Raw genomic sequence first — 20,245 nt, forward strand, 5'->3', positions numbered from 1 at the left:
GATCTACAAGCTCACAACGCGTTGTGAGCTTGTAGATCGGCTATTTTCAGCATGCAACCAAGTGTAAAATTTGCACCACTCAGTTCACACGGGTGTGATTTTTTTTTTACAATTTTGCAAAACATTTTCGAATAGTTAAAATGGCCTCATTCAAAAATGTTTTTCAAAATAGTAAAAAGGCAAAGAAGGGGGATAAGGGATAAGGCCGGGGTTTAATGGAGCCCTATAATATATAGTGTTATGGGCAGCCGTAGCTGAGTGGGTAGTGAGACTGTCTGGGGATTGGAAGGTCTCTGGTTTGCACCGGCCAAGCCTAGGTGTCGAGGTGGCCTGAGCAAGACACTTAACCCCACACTGCTCCAGGCGCTGTGCCGTATCTGCGCCCACTACTATAACACCATATATGTGATGCAGACAGTGTGCAGAGATGCTGCCTTAACCTGAGAGAGATGCCTAAGGGAGGCATGTCTTCTTCTTTATTGAAGGCATGCCTTCTGAATTGTAATTATTATGGACGAGTCTCTGAATGAATCCTGATGAGTTTTCAGACAAAAGAGAACTGCATGCAGGCCGGTCTCGGTGTCAGTGGATTGCAGAGAGCCTCTTGTAAAGCCTGGCAGCACAGAAGGATAGGATAGGACAGGATAGGATAGGTCAAGGATATAGGAGGAGGAGCTGTAGCTTTTTATTAGAAATTCAACCTCATTCCCATTCATTTGTTCTCCACTCCGCCATACTGTGTGGCCCCCTGCTGGTCAGGTGATGCACTTAATTTGCACTAATTTAGACCTGAGATCAGATTTAAAAAATGTCTTCTACATCCTGACAGTTTTCTGAAAAAGCTATGTGTCTATGTCAGTGGTTCTTCGATTTACAAAAAAATAGCAGTAGATCTGCTTTTTTTCAATAGCTAAAGCATAACATAATGCTAACACCAAAAGGGGTTCCCGCCCAGAATGGGTGTTAAAAAATGGCTTCTAAACACATGTTCTAAAAAATCACACCTGTGTGAAGTGAAGGGCACTGATGTATTAAAGTCTAACTCATGTTGATATGGTGATGTAATGGTGATGTAAAACAAACAGTGTAAAAACAAACATTACATTCTCTATATTGTTAATGGCATTTAATGTTTGTGTTAGGGACAAGATGACAAACGTTCCCTTCATTGTCAATGGCGTTTTTAAAAACTAACATTAAACCTGTATATAGGAGGGGCTAGCGCCCCTCAAAAAAATCATTTATATAGCGCTTTTCATGACACTCAAAGGGGGTGAACAAGTAAAAGGACAACTTTATTAGAAAAAAAAAACCCCAATCAAACAGTACATAATAGGTAGGACGTGAGGGGGGGTCTCGGATGTGTTTGGGGAGAGCATTCCATGAGGGTAGGCCACAGAGAAGACCCCCGTCGCCCCAGGGTTTGCGTTAGATTTTTTTCCTCAAGCAGGCCATGCTAAACCCCTTATCCCAAAACTACTTTGCCTTTTTTTACCGTTTAGATTTTTGTTTTAATAGTTCAACCATTAGATCGACACGTTGTGAGCTTTTAAATTGGCCTTTTTTAACTATTCAAAAATGTTTTCCAAAATAGTAAAAAAAGTAGTTTAGGGATCAGGGGTTTAAATAGAGCCCCATGCATCTTCTCTGCGTTATGCCACACGTGTCACACAAAAGTAGCAAAAATAGCCGATTTTGTGTTGCATTGCATCGTGTTGCGAACCTCTTTATGGTTTATGTGTTAATTTTAACTTTTTTTAAAAGTGAAAGCGGTTAAGTCTGTGTGTGTGTGTGTATGTGTGTGTGTGTGTGTGTGTGTGTGTGTGTGTGTGTGTGCGTGTGTGCGCACGTATTTGTATTAATCTTTGCTTAACCGCACGTGCAGCGAAGAATGTTAAGATAGCATATGGTTTAGACAAAATAACACCTGGGTTGATGTTTGCCTGCTAAGCACTATATATAATATATATATATATACATTGTTTTCTTTGCACAAAAACCCATTACCTTGTTGTTTGTTGACTTTAGCGTTCAGGAAAACATGGTCTGATCTCCAGAGAGCCATCTGCTAAACGTCTGCCTTTCAGACCGTAAAGATAAACCAGATCCCAATGGTTGGAACACACAAATCATCAACATGTTATCACATCTGATCAAGCCATGTTTATACATCATAGATTAACCCATTCAGGACTGAGACCAGATTCTACAAAATGCTAAACCTCTGTTTCTATGTCAGTGGTGATCAAACCTTTTGTTCAAGTCAAGGACCCCCAGAATGATCTGCATTTGGCTGCGGACCCCCATCTGAAAATATGTTGTTCCAGGGACCACACGTACCTTGCAAAGGAAAGGAAAGGTACTATGTTTACCCTGCAGGGTAACTGGACTAAAGGTACTATGTTTACCCTGCAGGTTAACTGGACTAAGGAAAGGAAAGGTACTATGTTTACCCAGGGTAACTGGACTAAGGAAAGGAAAGGTACTATGTTTACCCAGGGTAACTGGACTAAGGAAAGGAAAGGTACTATGTTTACCCAGGGTAACTGGACTAAGGAAAGGAAAGGTACCATGTTTACCCAGGGTAACTGGACTAAGGAAAGGAAAGGTACTATGTTTACCCAGGGTAACTGGACTAAGCTCAAGAACTTGTTTACAGCCAGGCCCTGCTCATAGAACATTTCATGGTAGGGGTTCAATGCCTTGCTCAAAGGGCACTTCAGCGGTGGTAATTTTAACGTGCCGGTCCGGGGATACGAACTATAGCGACCTTCCGATATCAAGACCGCTCCGCAAACCGTTCGGCCACCGCTGCCCCTGAAGCAAAGATTTGAGTTAAAAAAAGCATCTGCTCTGAAAGAATATATTAAAACATTTGCGCCACATTTTCACAATCGATGATGAGGTGAGGTGACCACCGGAGCTGAAATAACGTTGAGCGGTGGTGAGTAAAAACAGAGAGATGGGCTGGAGCGGTGGCGGTGGTTTGCTCTTCACCGCGGCTCAGTGACATCATGTTGTAGTTCGGTGGTCACCTCAGTGACGTCATGTTGTAGTTCGGTGGTCACCTCACCACCGAAAATCCAGACTATGTATGAGCCTTGACATAATGCTCAAAACACCAAAAGTGTGTGCAGTGAATGGACATTATTTTTAAAAGCATGTATTTTGGCCTCGCACACTAGTGTCCTCCTGTGTCTTCTCTCTTCTGATGGTAATGGCTGCCTCCATGCATTTCCAATGGGAGTCACATGGTTTCATGACACAACATTGTTGTTGTATGAGGGGGGGAGGGGGGGGCAGTCGAAACACAGCCGAAAGCCGTACAACAAAAAATGTCATCGTAATAATTGATCAACGTGATCCACATAATGTACACTAGTGTACACTGTACAAAACCCTTCTTCAAAAGGGCACATTGCTGTCCAGAGGGGCAAAGGCCAGGTGCTCTAGCACCACCTAGTGTCTTATCTGTGCACGCCACTGCATCCGTGATGCGTTGAGAACTTGTACGAACCAGGCTTGAGAGGGAAAACTGCCCTGCCTCTCTGCCTGTTGCTTAGTTACCGCTGTTTTTTTGTGCAGTCTGTGTTTTTATTTCTTTACTGCACAACTGCCCCCCCTTTGACAACTTGTAGATTTATGTACTGTTCTTTATGAACTTTTAATCTGTTTAAACCAATGACCTCTTCCTATACAAGAAAGGATTCCAAATAAGCCAGCTGGCTTCTTCCCTTCCCTTCCTTGCATTGTATCTTTGTTCTTTGATACGTTATTGTCTATTTTTTATACTACACGTGCTAAATAAATAAACCTAAACCTAAATCATAAAAAGGAAGGACCAGAGAACAGATGCTGGACCACAAGGCCTGCTGGCAGTCTGGTACTGACTATGTAGGCAGAGTGGAGGGTGAATGAAGCTCCCACGGCCCCCGGGCTGGTTGTGCTGTATATGTATCGTACAAATAAATGCACTCTTTAACCCATTTAGGCCTGACGTCGAAATTTAAAAAAAGTTTTTTTAAATGTATTTTTTTTACTGAAAAACCTCATGTTTCTGTATCAGTGGTTCTCAATATTTCATGTCAAGGACCCCCAAAAATATATGAAATTGGCTGCCGACCCCCCATCTGAAAATGTGTTGTTTCAGGGACCACCACCTCCCAGAAGCAAAGATTTGAGTTAAAAACGTTCGCTCTGAAAGAGTATTATATTCAAAAGCTTTGCACCACATGTTCATGATTTTTCAAAAATAGCAGACCTATACAAGCTCGTAGCTGTACGAGCTCGTATGAGCTTGTAGATCTGCTATTTTTCAATAGCTAAATTATAGCATAATGTTTAAAACACCAAAAGGGGTTCCCGCCCAGAATGGTTTAAACATTCAGCACACGGTGAAATAAATATATTTAGCAAGCGAAATCATTTATGTGAGGGTTTTCTTTTTCTGGAGGGACAGAAGCGACTGTGGCGCTACTATAGGAAGGAGCGCCGTGTGTTTGGCTTTTTAACTTGTGGGTTCAAGGGAAGAGGAATGATGCTTTGTTCTCAGCTGAAACGGCACAGTAGGTTTTATACGGAATTTATTTATTTTAACCCATTTTGGGCAGGAACCCCTTTTGGGTGCATGTTCTATACGCATTATGTTATAGTTTATTGAAAAATAGCAGATCTACAAGTTCATAGCGCGCCACCGAGTGCCGCGCTTATATGAGTATGAACAAGTATGAACTTGTAGGTCTGCTATTTTTGAAAAGTTTGTGAAAATGTGCCTCAAATCTTTGAATATATTATTACAGAATGAACTGTAAATCTTTGCTTCTGGGGGTATCTCTGGAACAACATATTTTTAGATGGGGGGCGGAGGCATATTACATATAATTTTTGACATGAAATATTGAGCACCACTGATACAGAAACATAAGGTTTTTCAGAAAACTGTCAGGATTTAGATTTTCTTTTTTAAATTTCGACGTCCTAAATGGGTTAAAAGGTTTTTAACTTATTTATTTTTTATCCAGAACCCATGCGGCTACAAGTATAAGCAAGGTCACATTTCAGTCATTATTGTTGACTGTGATTATGGTTATGACTGTACAGAAATTGGCTTATTGATTTATGGAAATTGAACAAGACTGAGCAGGACATTCAGTATACAGCCTGATTTTTGTTTAGTTTTTTAAGAGTTGCAATTTTCCATTGTGCAAACATGCGTGCTTCTAGACAGTAGAGGTTGATGTGATGAACAGTTTGTATTGTTGGTAGAACTTACGCTTTAACCCGTTCTGAATGGGAACCCCCTTTTGGTGTGTTAAGCATTATGTTACTTTAGCTATTGAAAAATAGCAGATCTACAAGCTCGTAGCGCTGCACTGAGTGCCGCGCTACGAGCTTGTATAGGTCAGCTATTTTTGAAATATCGTGAAAATGTGTTGCAAATCTTTGAATATATATTCTTTCAGAGCAGAACGTTTTAACTCAAATATTTGCTTCTGGAGGGGGGGGGGGGGGTCCCTGGAACAACATATTTTCAGATGGGCGTCAGCGGCCAATTAGCTACATATAATCTAGGGGGTCCGTGACATGAAAATGTTTGAGGGTGACATAGAAACATGGGGTTTAACCCTGTGAGCACCACTGACATAGAAACATGGGGTTTAACCCTGTGAGCACCACTGACATAGAAACATGGGGTTTTTCAGAAAACTGTCAGGATTTTTTTTGTAGAATCTACATGAGTTAATTCATTATCCTTGTTTCTTCTTCCTTCCCTGTAGCTGTTGAGGTTTGAGTGACAGCTGTCATGTGTCAAGCTGAGCTGAGCAATTTAATGATTACATTGTTTTTATAGAAGCATCGTTACCTGTCCAGTCTATACTAACTTTACTACAGTCTATAAGAAATAAAAAAAAGGACTTGACTTAAATGAATATAATAAGAACACACAACGGAGTCATAGAGGCTCTACTAACTCCTCTGCTGTCAAACCGTAATCCTTCCTCAAGGCAAACAGAGACAACACAGGCCCGTCTCATTTCATTTAATCCACCAAATATTTGCCTGTGACATTTACTTAACGAGCGACAGCGACGGGAGGGAGATAGAAATCTGTGAGAGGAGATCGGCTAGAGGACAGTGGAACGGAGAAAGGAGCTGCTCTCAGTCTCAGTTTATCCACCTATAGAAAAAAGGGCTAACCTTTCACGGCCCGACTGGGGTTTGGTTTGCTGAATATGCTGATGAAATTAGCCTGGCTGGCTGACGGTGGGCGGCTGTGGGCCGTGGTTACTGTTTATGCAGTAGTTTGTGGGAGTCAGACAGATGGCGGAGGGAACGGAACAGAAGCACGATGAGGAGCGCTTGATTGATATTCATTAAAAAGAAAAAAAACTAGCGCGGAGTGAGAGAGAGGAGTCATGAGGCCCCTTCTCTGCACTCCTTTCTGAATAATGAATAGACGCAGGAATTAGAAAACAAGAGACAGGTGGTATTTTCTCATATCTGTCTTGGCTTTATACTCATCTGCGTGTTCTTCTCTCTATAACTTGCTGCTGGTCGATCCTTTTCTATGCGCTAGCTGGTTGAATGTAAAAACCTTTTCTATGTGCTAGCTGGTTGAATGTAAAAACCTTATCTATGTGCTATAGCTGGTTGAATGTAAAAACCTTTTCTATGTGCTAGCTGGTTGAATGTAAAAACCTTTTCTATGTGCTAGCTGGTTGAATGTAAAAACCTTTTCTATGCGCTAGCTGGTTGAATGTAAAAACCTTTTCTATGTGCTAGCTGGTTGAATGTAAAAACCTTATCTATGTGCTATAGCTGGTTGAATGTAAAAACCTTTTCTATGTGCTAGCTGGTTGAATGTAAAAACCTTTTCTATGTGCTAGCTGGTTGAATGTAAAAACCTTTTCTATGTGCTAGCTGGTTGAATATAAAAACCTTTTCTATATGCTAGCTGGTTGAATATAAAAACCTTTTCTATGTGCTAGCTGGTTGAATGTAAAAACCTTTTCTATGCGCTATAGCTGGTTGAATGTAAAAACCTTTTCTATGTGCTAGCTGGTTGAATGTAAAAACCTTTTCTATGTGCTAGCTGGTTGAATGTAAAAACCTTTTCTATGTTAGCTGGTTGAATGTAAAAACCTTTTCTATGTGCTAGCTGGTTGAATGTAAAAACCTTTTCTATGTGCTATAGCTGGTTGAATGTAAAAACCTTTTCTATGCTAGCTGGTTGAATGTAAAAACCTTTTCTATGCGCTAGCTGGTTGAATGTAAAAACCTTTTCTATGCGCTAGCTGGTTGAATGTAAAAACCTTTTCTATGCGCTATAGCTGGTTGAATGTAAAAACCTTTTCTATGCTAGCTGGTTGAATGTAAAAACCTTTTCTATGCTAGCTGGTTGAATGTAAAAACCTTTTCTATGCTAGCTGGTTGAATGTAAAAACCTTTTCTATGCTAGCTGGTTGAATGTAAAAACCTTTTCTATGCTAGCTGGTTGAATGTAAAAACCTTTTCTATGCTAGCTGGTTGAATGTAAAAACCTTTTCTATGCTAGCTGGTTGAATGTAAAAACCTTTTCTATGCTAGCTGGTTGAATGTAAAAACCTTTTCTATGCGCTAGCTGGTTGAATGTAAAAACCTTTTCTATGTGCTAGCTGGTTGAATGTAAAAACCTTTTCTATGCTAGCTGGTAGAATGTAAAAACCTTTTCTATGTGTTAGCTGGTTGAATGTAAAAACCTTTTCTATGTGTTAGCTGGTTGAATGTAAAAACCTTTTCTATGCGCTAGCTGGTTGAATGTAAAAACCTTTTCTATGTGCTAGCTGGTTGAATGTAAAAACCTTTTCTATGCTAGCTGGTTGAATGTAAAAACCTTTTCTATGCTAGCTGGTTGAATGTAAAAACCTTTTCTATGCTAGCTGGTTGAATGTAAAAACCTTTTCTATGCTAGCTGGTTGAATGTAAAAACCTTTTCTATGCTAGCTGGTTGAATGTAAAAACCTTTTCTATGCGCTAGCTGGTTGAATGTAAAAACCTTTTCTATGCTAGCTGGTTGAATGTAAAAACCTTTTCTATGCTAGCTGGTTGAATGTAAAAACCTTTTCTATGCTAGCTGGTTGAATGTAAAAACCTTTTCTATGCTAGCTGGTTGAATGTAAAAACCTTTTCTATGCTAGCTGGTTGAATGTAAAAACCTTTTCTATGCTAGCTGGTTGAATGTAAAAACCTTTTCTATGCTAGCTGGTTGAATGTAAAAACCTTTTCTATGCTAGCTGGTTGAATGTAAAAACCTTTTCTATGCTAGCTGGTTGAATGTAAAAACCTTTTCTATGCTAGCTGGTTGAATGTAAAAACCTTTTCTATGCTAGCTGGTTGAATGTAAAAACCTTTTCTATGCTAGCTGGTTGAATGTAAAAACCTTTTCTATATGCTAGCTGGTTGAATGTAAAAACCTTTTCTATGTGCTAGCTGGTTGAATGTAAAAACCTTTTCTATGTGCTAGCTGGTTGAATGTAAAAACCTTTTCTATGCGCTATAGCTGGTTGAATGTAAAAACCTTTTCTATGCGCTATAGCTGGTTGAATGTAAAAACCTTTTCTATGCGCTAGCTGGTTGAATGTAAAAACCTTTTCTATGCGCTATAGCTGGTTGAATGTAAAAACCTTTTCTATGCGCTATAGCTGGTTGAATGTAAAAACCTTTTCTATGCGCTATAGCTGGTTGAATGTAAAAACCTTTTCTATGCTAGCTGGTTGAATGTAAAAACCTTTTCTATGCTAGCTGGTTGAATGTAAAAACCTTTTCTATATGCTAGCTGGTTGAATATAAAAACCTTTTCTATATGCTAGCTGGTTGAATATAAAAACCTTTTCTATATGCTAGCTGGTTGAATGTAAAAACCTTTTCTATATGCTAGCTGGTTGAATGTAAAAACCTTTTCTATATGCTAGCTGGTTGAATGTAAAAACCTTTTCTATGTGCTAGCTGGTTGAATGTAAAAACCTTTTCTATGCTAGCTGGTTGAATGTAAAAACCTTTTCTATGTGCTAGCTGGTTGAATGTAAAAACCTTTTCTATGTTAGCTGGTTGAATGTAAAAACCTTTTCTATGTGCTAGCTGGTTGAATGTAAAAACCTTTTCTATGTGCTAGCTGGTTGAATGTAAAAACCTTTTCTATGTGCTAGCTGGTTGAATGTAAAAACCTTTTCTATGTTAGCTGGTTGAATGTAAAAACCTTTTCTATGTGCTATAGCTGGTTGAATGTAAAAACCTTTTCTATGCGCTATAGCTGGTTGAATGTAAAAACCTTTTCTATGCGCTATAGCTGGTTGAATGTAAAAACCTTTTCTATGTGCTAGCTGGTTGAATGTAAAAACCTTTTCTATGTTAGCTGGTTGAATGTAAAAACCTTTTCTATGTGCTATAGCTGGTTGAATGTAAAAACCTTTTCTATGCGCTATAGCTGGTTGAATGTAAAAACCTTTTCTATGTGCTATAGCTGGTTGAATGTAAAAACCTTTTCTATGCGCTATAGCTGGTTGAATGTAAAAACCTTTTCTATATGCTAGCTGGTTGAATATAAAAACCTTTTCTATATGCTAGCTGGTTGAATATAAAAACCTTTTCTATATGCTAGCTGGTTGAATGTAAAAACCTTTTCTATGCTAGCTGGTTGAATGTAACAAAGTATTGGATTTAACATGGCGGTTGGCCCGAAGTACAGCTGTTATTGATTTTGGCTTGTGTGTGTGTGTGTGGGGCTGATTATTTTTGAAAGTCTGGTGGCAAAGTGCTCTCTCTCTCTCTCTCTCTCTCTCTCTCTGGTGACATAAACGCCCAACGCACCAAATTCTCTCCAAAATGCATCTGCACAAATTCACAAAAGCATAAATAAAGTGAAGTCAGTCTGATTGTCAGGCAGGGCCTGCCAACCTTCCAGTAAATGTTCATGGTGTGTGAGCCAAATGTCTGTCTGGTTGGTCCATCCGTTCTGGGTCATATCACCATGCACTAAATAAAGTGAAAAGGAGAGATTTTAGAATACCCAAGATGATGATAATAATAATAATGATGAATAAAAACAGGATGACTCTGGTGATGAAAAGGAGAGATTTCTGCAGGCATAAATGGAGACATCACACAATTTGAGAACAGATTTCTTAAACTTAAAATCTTCAAAGCATTTTCCGCAGACATTCTTTTGTCCTGGGGACTCAACAAAGCCTTGAACAGCAGGAAAGAACAGGTCCTAGTTGGTGAGGGTTCAAACATGAACACATAAAAAGAATTTCAAGGCACTCTGTTCCAGTCAAGTGACAAAAGCCTTTGTTGTAACGGCATCATCGGCATGGCAATAAAGATCATTAAAACGCGCTTTTCCACAAGGTGCCTACGCTGTAATCCTGGGAGCTATACTCTCCCTCTGCCAACCTGGGGAGAACACCGAACTGAGCTCATGCTTCCCTTAATGCACGCTTGAAGGAAGGACACGCACGCACACACACACACACACACACACACACACACACACACACACACACTGCGAAGAGCATTGTGGGAACACAGCACAGCTACACATTCTCACAGGGATCACATGCTTGACACCTAAAAACACAGAGTAGAGACACCAGGTGTGTGTGTGTGTGTGTGTGTGTGTGTGTGTGTGTACGCGTGCGTGCGTGTGTGTGTGTGCGTGCGTGTGTGGGGCAGACATTAGGGGTTCAGTGTAAAGACAGGTGTGTGGGCTCTGCATGCTAGCTTCACTAATTAAGTTGGGTCTCTTTGTGTACGCACACGCCTGTGTGCGTGCGTGCGTGCATGCGTTCACGTATGGGACTGTGCATGTTTGCTCACGTGCGTGTATGCGTTGACTGTGTATATATACATTGGGTTTTGTGCATGTTACATCCATGTGTGTGTGTGTGTGTGTGTGTGTGTGTGAGAGAGAGAGCGAGAGACAGAGACAGAGAGAGAGAGACTGCAGTGCTCACAGCCTGTTTTCTGTAGATCAGCCTGTCTTTTGTTCCATCTCATGGGAAAGGATTGACTTCTCAGCTCCCGAACCCTTATGTTACCCTGATGACCTGAGGATACATCACTGAGGATACGTCCCAGGTGATGACCTCAGGATACATCACTGAGGATACGTCCCAGGTGATGACCTCAGGATACATCACTGAGGATACGTCCCAGGTGATGACCTCGGGATACATCACTGAGGATACGTCCCAGGTGATGACCTCAGGATACATCACTGAGGATACGTCCCAGGTGATGACCTCAGGATACATCACTGAGGATACGTCCCAGGTGATGACCTCAGGATACATCACTGCTCCAGCCCTTCTCTCTGTTTTTACTCACCACCGCTCAACGTTATTTCAGCTCCGGTGGTCACCTTACCACCGGAGCGGTGGTCACCTCACCACCGGAGCGGTGGTCACCTTACCACCGAAAATCCAGACTATGAATAGGCCTTAAAAGGACACAGGTGAAACTATAACTGACAATAAACACAGGGGTAGGCTAAGACTAAAAGGAATACTGCATGGTGAGACAAGGCAGGTATACCGAACCACAGGGGCAGACAGGAAGGCACAAAACAATACTACACAATAAAAGGTATACATGAAGTGAAAAGTAAAACTCGTAACAGCAACTAAGAAATGGGGAAACGCAATACTAACAAAATCACAGGAAAACAGTAAAGTAAAAAACACTACGATTAACGAGAAAACCATGAAGGAACACATGTTGCAGAACAAGTCACGGAATGTGACGCCCTGCAGGGGGTCCCCGGACCACCGCACCTTTGGGAACCACTGCTTCATACAACAGCATGCAGCGTTGCTAACGGCCAGTGGCTGTTGTTTGCCCGTCAGATGTGTACATAGTATATATATATATATATATATATATATATATATATATACTGTACTGGGAATTAAGACGGACTGTGCCGTGGCCTGAGTGGGAGTTCTTGGCTCAAAACAAAGAGGCCTGGAGAAGTGTTTTAAAGGTATATTCAGTGATTTCACTTTCAATTCAAAAATCTCACTTATTTTTTTGTTTTGTTGTGATAATCCTCTCTACTATAGAGTGTGCTGACCATATAAGGAGTTCCTCCCTGTCCCCAGTTAACCCCTGGGGGTCAAAAAAACCGTAGGTTTCGTTTTTGGCTCTCTATCCTGATTGGATGAAAGGCTTAGGTCCCACAGCCAAAAACGAGTGAAATCACTGAATATACCTTTAAACTCCCATGATGTCACTGCTGGCAAGAGTTTTTGTGATCACCTCCAACACACGTTCACGATTCTTCTTCCTTCTGTGCGGTTGATTGTTGGGTTCTGCTGATTGTGTCACCTCTGCACTATATGAATAATAACATGGATAATATTGTACTGTATGTGGGCGGGCCTCTAGCCTAACATACTGTACTGCATCGTACGTCTGAAAATAGCCATTATACACCGGGTCGTTTGGAGGAGGAATGACATTGACAAAGTGCCTAACCCTAACCGGGTTTCTGAATGGCGGTGTTTCTGAATGGGGGTCTGTTCCCGTTACAATTTAGGCATTTAGCAGACGCTCTTAATCCAGAGCGATTTACATTACAAGCAAGAACAAAACAAAAGTATACAACATGTGTACTATAAAGTTCTATATGTCTATATAAAATGCTAATCTATAGTGCTGTCTACATAACATGCTATCTATAAGTCTGCATTAAAGTGCTAGTAGTATCCAAGTTACAAAGGTTGAGGCTTTGCATAAAGCAGTATGCAAATGTCTTGCATAAACAAGTCTGATCGTGCCTGCCCACACACACACGTTGCCACCTGTAGGGTGCTTAAAGTACCACATCATCACCACCACCAACAACACCACCACGGCAGCGCAGAGCCCAGAATAAACACAAACGCGTTCAGAAACAAAAGAGAGCCTGACGGCCATACTCCTCAGATTAACCTTTACCTCCCCCTCCTTCAGGCCTGCTGTCTTAAAGGACTCTGACACAATGTGGTGCTAACGCTGAAACAATAGCAGCCTCTCCATCCTCTCTCTCTCTCTCTCTCTACGTAGGCAGGTGCCAGTGGTGAAGGGTCTTACTAACATCCTCCATGTTCAGCCACTTAAACCAGGGGGTCTTCCACATGTTTCAGGACAATAAGAAGGACCCCTTGTTAGGGATGAAGCAGGGAAACATGCGTGGCAGATTAAACTTTTAACGTAGATACGATTTCATACTGCAGATATATATAGCGTCATGGGCTTGCTTCATCCATCAGTAATGTATATTTTCAGACATAACTTGACTGACTTTGTACTTTGTCTGCTCTTTTAGCCGTTTATGCCCTTCGCAGAAGATTGCCACTCTACGACAAACGCTACGAAGCGTAACTACATTGTTGTGTGCCACATAGGACAGAAAAAAAGATTATCCTGGCCTTTACGTAGGAGATACTTGTGTTGAAGAATCCCCCACGCCTCCACGCACACGCATGTGTGTCTCATAAGAATATTAAATATAGTTTGTTGTACGACCACGGATAGTGAAAATAGACCATCTAAATGTACAATCTCAGCTAGTTAAAACAATTAATTAAAATGGCCATGCACCATAACGTTGAAAGCGGTCAAATCAGGTCGTTTTGTTGAAAATAACTAGCTGTTTCATACCTCAAAGCCTCTGCACGGTAGCCTAGTGTCTGCTGTGAGTGTAAATGAGGTTTGCAGAGCCCAGGCTATAGCGGCTCTTATTTTATATATATATATATATATATATATATATATATATAGCCCAGGCTATAGCAGCTCTTATGGTCTTGCTGCATTGGCTCGGGGTACACGTGCAAATCACATAATGAATCTTTGTCATCTTAATGAGGAGCTGTTCGTTTTGCTTAAACATTTGCTGGAAGAATTCAACCCTGTAATCGGGGAAATTGACAAAAGGGAGAGAGAGAGAGAGAGGGAGAGAGAGGGGAGGGGGAGAGAGAGAGACCAGAGGCGCATGGAAACAAATAGATACAGACAGAAGCCGGAGAGACAGACGAGACAGAGAGAGAGAGAGAGAGAGACGTGCAGGGTCAACGCGGAGGGGGTGTCGCGAGGTGGGGTGGGGGTGGGGATGAGGCGTAGCGTTCAGGAGAGCTGGGGGGATATCGTGTTTCTCCATCTCTCTGTACCCTAATCCTGCAGGCTTCGGAGAAGCAATGGGGATGAACAGCAGGAAGGGACATGGCCCTGAGCTGGATGCAGGGTCACGGGGGGTTACGTATAGGATGTGGTGGGGTGGGGTGCATCGGCGAGGTAGGGGTGGTCAGATGGAGGTGGGTGGGGTATAAATACCTGTGGGCTACGAGACGGGAGGGGGCAGAACATCAGAAGGGATGATGCTGCCGGGTTTGCTGGTGAACGTCTGGACAGACAGAGGGACTTATTGCACTGTGGGGAGGGAGACTGTCCAGCAGAGAGATGGATGGCACTGACCGGTAGGCAAACAGAGACATTCAACCTTCTGATGAGTGGAACGACTGTGTGAGAGCATTCAAAGTGTGAGAGCTATACATCAACAAAAGATTTGTTTCTTACATTACTGCATTCTATTTCTTTTGTTAAGCAGCATAGGCTATATTTATTTTAGGACTTTAACCCATTCTGACCGGGAACCCATTTTGGTGTTAGCATCATGTTATGCTTTAGCTATTGAAAAATAGCAGATCTACAAGCTCATAGCGCGCCACCGAGTGGCGCGCTACGAGCTTGTAGGTCTGCTATTTTTGAAAAATCGAAGAACGACTGACATTTTTAGAATCTGATCTCAGGTCAGAATGGGTTCATCAGACCAGTGTGTGTCCAGTGGAAACCTCGTATGAATCTGATCTCAGGTCAGAATGGGTTAACCACACGTGCACAGCACCGGCCTTTTGTGATGCCCGGAAACCAGGACGTGCTATTATTATTATTGTTCTACACAGAAGTCTGTCAGGACTCGGGAGTCCAGCTTGACAATAATACCGTTTAGCCGTATAGACGGAACTACACGTATACGCAGACAGGAAAGGAAACGTTTTTAACGGGGGAAGAGAAACATCACAATTAATACATACGGCAGCACTACCAGCACACCAGAGAGGAGACGCCATAAGACAAAGGGTCGACAGACAGACAGACAGACAGAGAGAGAGAGAGAGAGAGAGAGAGAGAGAGAGAGAGAGAGAGACAGACAGACAGACAGACAGACGACCACCATCACCACAACAAAACCAACCGGAAGGAGGTGACCGTCCACCCGTCCCAAGGAGAAGAACCACCCAGGAGGGGAGGGGAGGGGAGGGGAGGGGGGGAGAATGGCGTGCCACCAGGCGTTCAGCGCAGACTCCTTCACGCTGCAGGCGGGAGACTCGGCCCTGCCCATCCTCATGCACCACGCCGCCGCCTCCGGAGACTGCCTGCCGTCGGCCGCCGCGCACGCTCACAGCATGGTGTCTGCAGGTACACAACACACACACACACACACACACACACACACACACACAGCATGGTGTCTGCAGGTACACAACACACACACACACAGGTACACAACACACACACACACACAGGTACACAACACACATGCTCACAGCATGGTGTCTGCAGGTACACAACACACACACACACACACACACACACACGTACACAACACACACACACACACACACACACACAGGTACACAACACACACACACACAGCATGGTGTCTGCAGGTACACAACACACACACACACACACACACACACACACGTACACAACACACACACACACACAGGTACACAACACACACACACACAGCATGGTGTCTGCAGGTACACAACACACACGCTCACAGCATGGTGTCTGCAGGTAATAATAATAATAATAAATTTTATTTATAAGGTGCCTTTCAGGGCACTCAAGGTCGCCGTACAGATTAAAAGCAGTACAAGAACACAGTTTAAAAGCAGGAAAACATTAAACTAGGGCACAGCCTGCAGCAGAAGACACAGAGTCATAGGCCTGCCTAAACAGGTGGGTTTGAAATATGGTGATAGAGTCCATGTTTCTGATGTCAGGGGGGAGGGAGTTCCAGAGGTGAGGGGCAGAGCACGCTCCACAAGCGGCTGTATGTATAGTCCATTTGGTTACACGTGTGTGTACTGTACTGTACTGTACTGTACTGTACTGTACTTAGTGTACACCCGTGGAGTAACACATCATGGAAACTTGATTATTATTTATTATTATCCATGAGGATTGTTTTTTTTTACCACATGTGCTATTTTTGAAAAATCGTGAAAATATTTATTTCAGAAAACTGGAGGATTTAGAAGATTTTTTTTGCCTAAATGTTTTAATGAGCCGTTTGGTTGGAAAGGTTCATGGATTTCCTTTGCCAGCCAGAGGGCTTTCCTTTCCTTTCCTTTCCTTTCCTTGCATCCTTTCCTCTCTCCTCTCTGCTACAGGTCAGTATGCGATCCACTGGAGATGCTTTCACCGGCTGTGGGCTACAGAATGAACCGTATGATGTATCTGCCCCTTGTTGTACAGTGACTCAATAATATTGACCATAATGCTGTCATGATGGTTAAATACACATGCCTCCAATAACTCTAACCTTGTGTAACCACAAAAAAAAAGAAATCCTGACAGCACTTTCTTTTTGCGGTTTAACCCATTCTGACCGGGCACCCATTTTGGTGTTAGCATCATGTTATGCTTTACCTATTGAAAAATAGCAGATCTACAAGCTCATAGCGCGCCACCGAGTGGCGCGATACGAGCTTGTAGGTCTGCTATTTTTGAAAAATTCGAAGAACGACTGACATTTTTAGAATCTGATCTCAGGTCAGAATGGGTTCATCAGACCAGTGTGTGTCCAGTGGAAACCTCGTATGAATCTGATCTCAGGTCAGAATGGGTTAAGGTGATCCTCTGGGATTACTGGATTTCCAACAGCGTTAGTTAGCAGTCAGCAATATTGATTGCAGAGGAATTATGTGTTTTGAGAAGCATGTCTGCTCTTCACACCCGGCAAATATGGAGCCACGAAAAAAGCCTCGTTTTTTTTAGTGTACTCAAAAAACAACTAAATGGAAAAAGCGGCACTACCAAAATAAAAGATGCAAGTCTGGCTCAGATGCAATTTCTCATGTTTGTATGTTTGTTTCTCATGCTGACGCGTTTCGTCAGTAGCACTTTTTCAGAGCAGACTAAAACATGATACTGGGTACATGTAGGTCCCTCTTAATGCTGGGAGGAAACCCCTTTTGGTGTTTTAAGCATTATGTTCTACGTTAGCTATTGAAAAATAGCAGATCTACAAGCTCATGCTACGAGCTTGTACTGTAGGTCTGCTATTTTTGAAAGATCGTTAAAATGTGCCTCAAATCTTTCCGAAAATTGTCATTATTTAGAAGACTTTTTTTTTTTTATGTCAGGCCTGAATGGGTTAAGCTCTACTTTGTTCTACTTTACCTATTGAAAAAATAGCAGATCTACAAGCTCATAGCGTGAAAGATCGGGAAAATGTGCTGCAAATCTTTGAATATACTCTTTCAGAGTGAATTATTTTAACTCAAATCTTTGTTTCTGGGGGGGGGGGGGTCCAAATGGATTAAACGCCAACATTTGATTATTCCCACCTGTGTAGAAAGGGGAGGGGGGAGGGGGGGGGTCCTTACTTAACAATCATCAATTATCAATTACAACAGCATCACAGTTAGAATTGAAATAGCAGTTCACAATTAACAAAAATAAAAATGTTTTACTGTGTGGTTATGTTACCATATTAACAGAAACAGTTGGACAAAGTGGTGGCCTACTTGAGACAAAGGCACTCCTAGTCCTGGCATTAAAAAAAATAACCTCAATAGTGCCAAAATATTACTTAAGTAAGGACAACAGTACTCAATAATACTTTGTTAATGACTGACTTCAAATCCAATCTAAACTATATGTAAATGTTTCTATAATGAGTTCATTTGGCCCAGCTGTGTCTCCTCCTGATCGACGCATGCGAGGATAATTGCTGCAGACGTTTCTATAGCAGGGTGACACAAAATGTGTCTTTCAGGATGTACAGTACTGCAGAACGGTTAGTTTCTTCTTCAAATTAAAAATCAAACGATCCCCCTGATTGGCCCACAGCTCAGAATAAAGGAAGAATTAAACGACGCAGCACATCAGGCTGTCCCAGCTAGAAGATACGGAGACGCTGCTGTCAAACGCCTTATCAGATCTCTGTCGTCATTTAATTCTATGCCTGCTCGCGGGGTGTAGGCCTACTGTACTGTACCTAAATGGTAATTAAATGGTGCGTTTCTATTTTCTCCAAAGAACTTTTTTTCAATATGGGCATTAATTCACACCAGTGTTGTTTTTGGCAGCAAATGTCTATTTTATTTATTTTATTATAGTCTCTTGAACAATTTTCATTTAGTTTTAGTGAGTCTCCGGGAATGTTTTAGTGTTTAGTGTCTAGTTTTAGTCGACTAAATATCATAATATTTTAGCCTAAAATGTATTTTGGCGGGCCTTGATGCCGTCGAAATGACTGATTTTATACACTTGCTGAAAATAGCAGATCTCCAAGCTCGTAGCTGTTTTCAGCATGCAACCAAGTGTAAAATGACTTGTGTCTTTACTGGATCTCGTCCACTAGTCCCTTTCGTAACATTTTTTATTTTCTAGTTTTTATTTGTCACTATAATAGTCTTAGTTTTAGTCATCATATCATTAGTTAGAGCTGTGTCTCAAGGACACTTTGACACAGCGGCCATCGATCGTCATGCTGGCATTCTTGTCAAAATGACATTGGGCCGTTGTCATGCTGATTTGTATTGGGTCTATTGTACCCTTGTATGACAATAAAAGGGCTTAAACAGTCAATTAATCAATAGAATAGATAGAATATTCCAAAGTCAACAAGATAACTGATTGTTTGCAAACCCTACCTGAAACTCTGGATCAAATTCATCAACATTTCTGGGGTGTCAAAATGTGGTGATAAAATTAATTATTTAATTGAGTTATATTGAACTACTTTCAAAACCACTGCTTTTTAAACTTGTGGAGTTGATCTGTGTCTGTCTGTCTGTCTAACTAGCTGTTCATCTCTCCCCCTCTCCCCCTCTCCCCCCCCCCCCCTCTCTCTCTCTCTCTCTCTCTCTCTCTCTCCCCAGTGCCCTCCGGCCTGTCTCTCATGCAGTCGTCCAAGCGGTCCCACATGCACCTGTCCTCGTCTGCCCTGGGCAACGGGCCGGCCGGTCTGCACTACCCCGTCACCCCCTGTCACTACAGCAACCAGCAGGCCACCTACGGCATGATGGCAGGTGGGTGGTGGTCTGGCCCCTAGCAGGCCTACTGGGGTCTATAGGGTGGTGGTGGTGGTGGTCTGGCCCCAAGCAGGCCTACTGGGGTCTAGGGTGGGTGGTGGTGGTCTGGCCCCAAGCAGGCCTACTGGGGTCTAGAGGGTGGGTGGTGGTGGTCTGGCCCCAAGCAGGCCTACTGGGGTCTATAGGGTGGGTGGTGGTGGTCTGGCCCCAAGCAGGCCTACTGGGGTCTATAGGGTGGGTGGTGGTGGTGGTCTGGCCCCAAGCCGGCCTACTGGGGTCTAGGGTGGGTGGTGGTGGTCTGGCCCCAAGCAGGCCTACTGGGGTCTAGGGTGGGTGGTGGTGGTCTGGCCCCAAGCAGGCCTACTGGGGTCTAGGGTGGGTGGTGGTGGTCTGGTCCCAAGCAGGCCTACTGGGGTCTATAGGGTGGGTGGTGGTGGTCTGGCCCCTAGCAGGCCTACTGGGGTCTATAGGGGGGGTGGTGGTCTGGCCCCAAGCAGGCCTACTGGGGTCTAGGGTGGGTGGTGGTGGTCTGGCCCCAAGCAGGCCTACTGGGGTCTACCCAGGCGATTATCGGAGCATCTCTAGCAGAAAACAAACTAGCAGAAAACAAACTGGGTGAGAGACTCTGTTCAAAGGTTGCGTTTCATTATCACATTGAGCCCAGTGGGTTCACTATCACATTGAGCCCAGTGGGTTCATTATCACATTGAGCCCAGTGGGTTCACTATCACATTGAGCCCAGTGGGTTCATTATCACATTGAGCCCAGTGGGTTCATTATCACATTGAGCCCAGTGGGTTCATTATCACATTGAGCCCAGTGGGTTCATTATCACATTGAGCCCAGTGGGTTCACTATCACATTGAGCCCAGTGGGTTCACTATCACATT

The 20,245-nt window shown here is 42.7% G+C and overlaps 1 protein-coding gene across 1 annotated transcript in view; it reads left to right on the top strand.

Annotated features, from left to right (window-relative positions):
• Positions 1 to 15,353: 15,353 nt before the first annotated feature.
• pou1f1 (POU class 1 homeobox 1) overlaps positions 15,354 to 20,245 on the top strand; it is a gene marked incomplete at both ends in the record, with an annotated part of 13,020 nt that continues 8,128 nt past the window's right edge. The window contains 2 exons of the mRNA XM_080785225.1: positions 15,354 to 15,498; positions 19,203 to 19,352. Coding sequence (XP_080641351.1) covers positions 15,354 to 15,498; positions 19,203 to 19,352 — 295 coding nt within the window. The remainder of the gene's footprint in view (positions 15,499 to 19,202; positions 19,353 to 20,245) is intronic.

This window comes from Protomyctophum bolini (assembly GCF_963924005.1).
Source record: "Protomyctophum bolini genome assembly, chromosome: 16".
NCBI lineage: Eukaryota > Metazoa > Chordata > Actinopteri > Myctophiformes > Myctophidae > Protomyctophum > Protomyctophum bolini.